The 6,614-nt window shown below is 35.2% G+C and overlaps 1 protein-coding gene across 4 annotated transcripts in view; it reads left to right on the top strand.

Annotated features, from left to right (window-relative positions):
- Positions 1-6,614, top strand: part of Cdep (Chondrocyte-derived ezrin-like domain containing protein) — a 306,470-nt gene that overhangs the window by 170,784 nt on the left and 129,072 nt on the right. For all 4 annotated transcript variants that reach the window (XM_017610410.1, XM_017610411.1, XM_017610408.1 and 1 more), the window contains one exon: positions 4,939-5,173. In XM_017610410.1, the coding sequence (XP_017465899.1) occupies positions 4,939-5,173 (235 nt within the window). The remainder of the gene's footprint in view (positions 1-4,938; positions 5,174-6,614) is intronic.

The raw sequence follows: 6,614 nt of genomic DNA, 5'->3' as shown, positions 1-6,614 counted from the left end.
TGTTAAAGTAAACAAAAATTGACGCTAGTAAGGCAAATAGGTTTGTAAAGGTATTTTTAATAAAATATTCAGTTAAAATATATTTAAATGGCCTAATATGTGTTGCAATGTCTGGGGAAAACGATTTGATATTTTTTCTTTTTTTGGTCATAAACCGAAATAGTGCTTAAAAACGAGTCCGAGCTCATCAACAGCCGGTTATATATGTCACGGTTACATACTTCACGAGAAAATTCCGGGAATAATTTTCTCGGTAGAGTTTGTTGTGGGCCTCTTGAGCCTCCCCGATAATTGTCCTATTGTTAATAAGGAATTAGTATCTTGTGCATTGTGGGTGTCATAGGATGCCATGCTGTCGTCGATTCGCCACTTCTCGCTCGCTATGTTTGAGTTCCGGTCGCTTAACGAAAAATTTTGCATGAGAAAGCAACAACGAAGTTAGCTAGCACGGATAGACGATAGCAAGTTTGGTTGTACCTCATTCGTTCGTTTCGCCACTTGCTAACTGATGGCGAATTGATGACGGCTAATAATCAATTTTAGCGCCTTTCCTCTTACTATGCATATGCCTAAATGTATGCAACCATTTGGCAAGCGAACACAGGGTGCTTCTAATGAAAATAAAAATTTTACGCTGAAATACACTTGCTAAGCCCTTCGAAATTTTGTGCTGGGATATGCGTTACAGCTTCGCAAATTTTACCCCTACCGAAACCAAAGATGTATACACATCAAAATGTTTATTTTGCATCTCCGAATTATGAAAAGGCATCTGTGTGTGATTAATATTACCAAATCATTGTTGAAAATATCAACCAAGGCCTTGTTAATATTAACCAAAATATTGTTAATATTAAAAAAGATGTACAGGCCTTTACGCGTTGGGGACTGCGATTACCGTAGACGATGGAACGATGATCTGTATGAGCTTTACAACGACGTGGACATAGTGCAGCAAATTAAAATATAGCGGCTCCACTGGCTTGGTCATGTCGTTCCAATGGACACCGACGCTTCAGCTCTGAAAGTATTCAACTCGGAACCCGCTGTTGGTAGCAGCCACTGCGATGGAAAGACCAGGTGGAGAAGCACTTGGCTACACTTGGCATTTCCAATTGGCGTCAGTTGGCACAGAAGAGAAACTACTGGCATGCTTTGTTGAACTCAGCCAAAATCGCTTAGGCGGTTACAGCGCAAAATAAGAAAAAGAAGAAGAAGGATGGTGTTTAATACTAGAAAACGTTTGTTCTAAACTTGTATAATGTGTTCAAAAATCGATAAATGTACAAAATTTAAGCTAGTTTCCCCCGTCATAGCTAGTGAAGATAATTTAGGTAGGCCTTCTGCAGTAAAGGCATTCCAAAGAGTTGAAAAATGCTTCCCTGCAGCAAGGCTTATCCATTTATAATTTACGCGAATGTATAAATTTATATTATTAAGCATTACAAATGAATTTCAATATACATTTTAAGTTGCAGTAACACAAGATATGCCAACAATTCGCATCCTAGCCTATTAGATCTTATTATCACCTCTAGTCTACACCATGTTCTTAAATTCGACCAAATGTTTTTTATTTCTGACCATGGCCTAATTTTCTGTGCATTAGATGTTGCGTTTAATAGTACTGTTGAAAGTGTTACTTTTATGTATCGTGATTTGAAATCTGTAAATGTTAGTGATCTGTTTACTAGTCTGTCAAATGTCAACTTGGATGACTGTTGGTACGTTGAAACTGTAGATGCAAAACTTGACTTTCTAAACAAAACTTTGACCAAATTATATTATGATCATGTTCCATTACGTGCTGTTCAGGCTATGAATAGTTCTTGTCCTTGGTATAATAATAAAGTCAGCTCCGCTATAAAAGTTCGAAATAAATTACATGCAATATGGAGACGAAACAATACTGACTTTGCTTGGTCACAGTACAAACTAGCACGAAACAACGCTACCGCCATTATAAGACGTGCGAAATGATTGTTCTGGAACTCCATATTGAACCCGTCCCTCCCATCAAAAGACTTGTGGCGCAATCTGAAAAACTTAAATGTGCACGGAAAACTTAAGGCTGAATGTGAAATTGACCCTAACGTACTGAATGATTATTTCACTAGCGCCATTAAGAGCAGTAATAGTCCTCCAGCTCAAAACTTTACTAACAATTTTATCATTAAAGAAACATTTGAATTTGGCGGAGTAACCGAGGCAGAAGTTTTGAAGTCTGTTATGGGTATCAAGTCCAATGCCATTGGTGAAAATTTGTGAAGATTGTGCTGCCATTTATTCTGGGCATACTAACCCATGTTATCAATCACTGCTTCACAACATCATACTTCCCAACAGAATGGAAGAAGGTTGTAATAATCCCTATTGCCAAAAAGAGTATTGCTACTAGCCCCAGTGATTATAGGCCGATAAGTATATTGCCAGCGTTTTCGAAAGTGTGTGAGTCACTGATGGCAGCGCAAATTTCATTATATATTCAAGAAAATGATCTGTTATCCCCACTGCAGTCAGGGTTTAGACCTAAGCATAGCTGCACTACGGCGATGCTGAAAATTCTTGATGACATAAGGATACGACTTGACAATAGCGATTTAACTCTTCTTTGCCTCCTGAACTTTTCTAAAGCGTTTGACTTAGTAAATCATGACCTCCCACACAGGGCTCTGTCCTTGGTCCTCTTTTGTTTAGTATTTTTGTTAATGACGTTTTCTCTGTGTGTCAGTATGTCAATATCCCCGCATATGCTGACGACATTCAATTGTATTTGTCCTGTTGTGTTGGTATTGTGGAAGATTTGTGTTTCAAAATTAATAGTGACCTGTCAGCAATTTCGCAATGGGCTCGTGATAATTGTCTTTGTCTAAATGCTGATAAGTCATATGTGTTGCCAATTAGTAGTAGTAGTGTAGTACATGTGGAAGATATTCCAGAACTGTTTGTTGGTGATAGTGCCCTAATGTTTACTGACAAAATAAAAAAATTAGGTTTCGTTGTCAATTCTATGTTAAGCTGTTCTGACCACATANTGTGTTGGTATTGTGGAAGATTTCTGTTTCAAAATTAATAGTGACCTGTCAGCAATTTCGCAATGGGCTCGTGANCGTGTTGGTATTGTGGAAGATTTGTGTTTCAAAATTAATAGTGACCTGTCAGCAATTTCGCAATGGGCTCGTGATAATTGTCTTTGTCTAAATGCTGATAAGTCATATGTGTTGCCAATTAGTAGTAGTAGTGTAGTACATGTGGAAGATATTCCAGAACTGTTTGTTGGTGATAGTGCCCTAATGTTTACTGACAAAATAAAAAAATTAGGTTTCGTTGTCAATTCTATGTTAAGCTGTTCTGACCACATAAATGAAGTTGTAAGTAATGTTTATGTTGTTTTACGCAGACTACGAATGTCAGCGTCATTTACACCTTTGGAGACAAGAAGAAAGTTAGCTATTCAACTCATTGTACCGCAAATAACGTACTCTGAGCTTGTTTATAGCAAACTTGATTCTATTTCGTCTCATAAAATGGCCTCAGAAAATAAGACCACATCTCTTCGTGGAGAACCAGAATTCTGGGATGCAGCATTTTTAATTACCTATCCGCTAGAAATTGTATATTTATGTTCAAGCTAATAGAATTCCAAACCCCAAGGTACCTATACGAGAAGTTGAAATTAACAAGGTCAAGCAGGCATCATAATCTGATTCTCCCTAAATACTCCTACTTACCCTCATCAAGGCTGTTCTTCGGCTCTGGAATTCCATCCCTGAATATTTCAAGGCTGTTATGAATAGGGGTAACTACAAGGTGATAACTCATAATTATCTTAATAATTTATGATGAATGTGATTGTGATATGGCTGTTCTATTTTCTCTGTCTCTGTCTCTTTTCTCCTAATTAATTAAATTTCTGTGCTCCAATTATGTATTTAATAAAAACGAGGACTTTTAATTTATAATGTTTAGCAGTAAGTTTTAATTTTATTTTAAATAAATTAATTTATTTCTATTTTTTTCTCTTTTTAACTGATTATTTAGTATTAAGTATTTTAAATTAATATATATATATTAATTTTTTCAATTTGCCGAACTCTTAGTTTTAAGTTTACNGCTGATTATTTAGTATTAAGTATTTTAAATTAATATATATATATTAATTTTTTCAATTTGCCGATCTCTTAGTTTTAAGTTTACACAGCGTAATGTTAAGGAATTAAATTTTGTGTAACTACCAACCAGTTGATGTACTATAAAAGACAAAAAAGTCTTACAGATACAACCCCTTTCTTTAAATAAATAAATAAATAAATAAATAAATAAATATAAACCTCAAGCAAATACTTCAAAACTGTATGATGTTTATAAATTAAAGAAGCTAATTTGATCGAACTCCTCCAAAAGGCCTTTTGAATTACGTCCTATAAAAGCCCTTCTGGAAGGCCTTCCACTATCAAGAGGGCCTTTCGGAAGGTTTTTTAGCTCCTGAAATTATCTACTGGGTTGTAAAATGATGTATATTTAATAGTCATGCACGACGAACATTTTGGCAAGCCCGTTCACAACTCGCATTCGTCTATTTAATTTTTTTCTGTAGTCCCGCGGATCCCTCATTTCTGATCCCCCAAAAATGGTGCGGGATTGGATTCCCTGTTTAGTATTAATTCAGTTTTCCTTATAAAGTGCTGCAATATTGAGTGCTTTTGTTTTGTCATTAACAATTTTTTACATACATACTTCAAGTTTATATTTATCATACCGAGTTAAAAGAAAATCTCATAGATACATGGTGTCCTAGAATTCGGGCATACGTTGTGTGGAAAAAAGAAGCAACACCTGCAAAAAAAAATTTACGTAAACTTTATTGATTGAGTGTACATATACATCCGTCTACATATTCATATGTATGTGTGAAATCACATGTATTATATTATCTAGGTCACAGCAGCCCAGGTGGAGATCTATCAGACGAAGAATTATGCTCCGGAATCGCCAACATTGGTGGCGGAACAGCAACACCTCTCGGCAGCGGCTATGGACCAAATGAATTCGAACCGGTCTGTCTCTCCTCAGGGCCCGGGATCATGGACTTCACCCAATCACAGCAGTCAGCAGCACAGCAGTATGCGCGGCCAAGATCACGCTCGTGCGCATCAAGGCGATCACAGTTTAGGTAAGTGGAAAAACATAACAATGATTATAAAAAAAAATCTGATTTGTAGGATTTTCATAAGTTATTTCCTACTTATAACTCTTAAATTAAGATTTACTAAGTTGTCAATTAAGGAAAGTTATTATAAAATTTTATTAGTGCGATAACTATTTTTTCTTACTTTTGAAATATTGTATGTACATAGAAAGAGTTCCAGTTTTTTTTGGGTTTGTTCACATTTTAATCTCCCTTATTTACATTTAATGGGTTGTTAAGACAGTAATTTTATTAGTAAATTTTGTGAGCTCATTGTAACACATTGGTTTATTTTTACTAAAAACCGATGAAGGGTCTGTTTCTTGATCATAATAACGGCCACGACAAAGATTTAGATGATGAAGCGACTTGTACATTTCCCGGACTACGTCAAGTACATCGAACACATATACGTACTTGTGTTTAAGGGCGATTCACTCGTACTTAATTGATTACAGCGAGCACCGACTCGCACATGCGCATAATATGACATCTATTTCTATGCAATTCTCAAATATCTCTTCGCTGAACTTATTGAAGTAACCCACACACATCACAAGCTCGTAAAGGCGCAGGCCTAATGCAGGCTTGCTTTGCATGCCTTACTAACTTTAATTTGCTTGATGTACATTTAAAACAAAAAAAAAATCAAGAGACGACTGACCAGTAGTTTGACATCATAAATATCGCTAGCTTTGCGTGAAAAGTTGCTTAGTCTACATTTTGTGAAACCTCATATTTTGATAAAGGAAGCAACAAGAGAAATTAAGGTACTTGTTTTATTTTTTCCCGTTTATATTCAAGGAAAGGCAATTTTCTAAGTCCAAATGAGACCCCGAAAATACGTTAAGGCCAAAATATTACTAAATCTTTTAAAAAGATTTAGTTTTGCTTTGCTTTAAACACGCAAAACTTTGTATTCAAATTTTCCGTCAAATTTGTAAAAATGGACTTAGCAACATTTCAGCCAACTATGTGTTAAATACAAATATGGAAACAGAATAATTTTTATTAAACTTTGAATTACTTATATTATACACTCAAAAAAAAAAAATTCTCTTAATTGAAGAAAAACAGCAATCAAAATGAAGAAAAATGGGAACGAAATAGCACTAAAGAATTTTTATCCTCTTCTCATGCCCAACATTTCTTCAAAATGATTACATCCACGGTTCCATATTTTCGTGTACGTTTTTACACACTGCAAAGAAAAATTACTTATTCGGGAGAATTTTTTACTCATTCGGAAAAATTTTCGACATTAAAGTAAGGAACGTTTTTCTTTGATCCAGAGATGGATTTTTGGTTCAGTGTATATATTTTTAAATTATGTAAGCAAAATTATGTTCATAAAAGTGTGCAGAAGTTTGTTTGAATTCATTAAGAACGGAAACATACCTTTTTGTCAAAAGCCTACAAAACGCTT

Source organism: Rhagoletis zephyria, unplaced genomic scaffold (assembly GCF_001687245.7).
Source record: "Rhagoletis zephyria isolate East Lansing unplaced genomic scaffold, Rhagoletis_zephyria_1.1 Rzeph_scaffold_00312, whole genome shotgun sequence".
Lineage (NCBI taxonomy): Eukaryota > Metazoa > Arthropoda > Insecta > Diptera > Tephritidae > Rhagoletis > Rhagoletis zephyria.
This window is presented reverse-complemented; position numbering and strand designations above follow the sequence as displayed.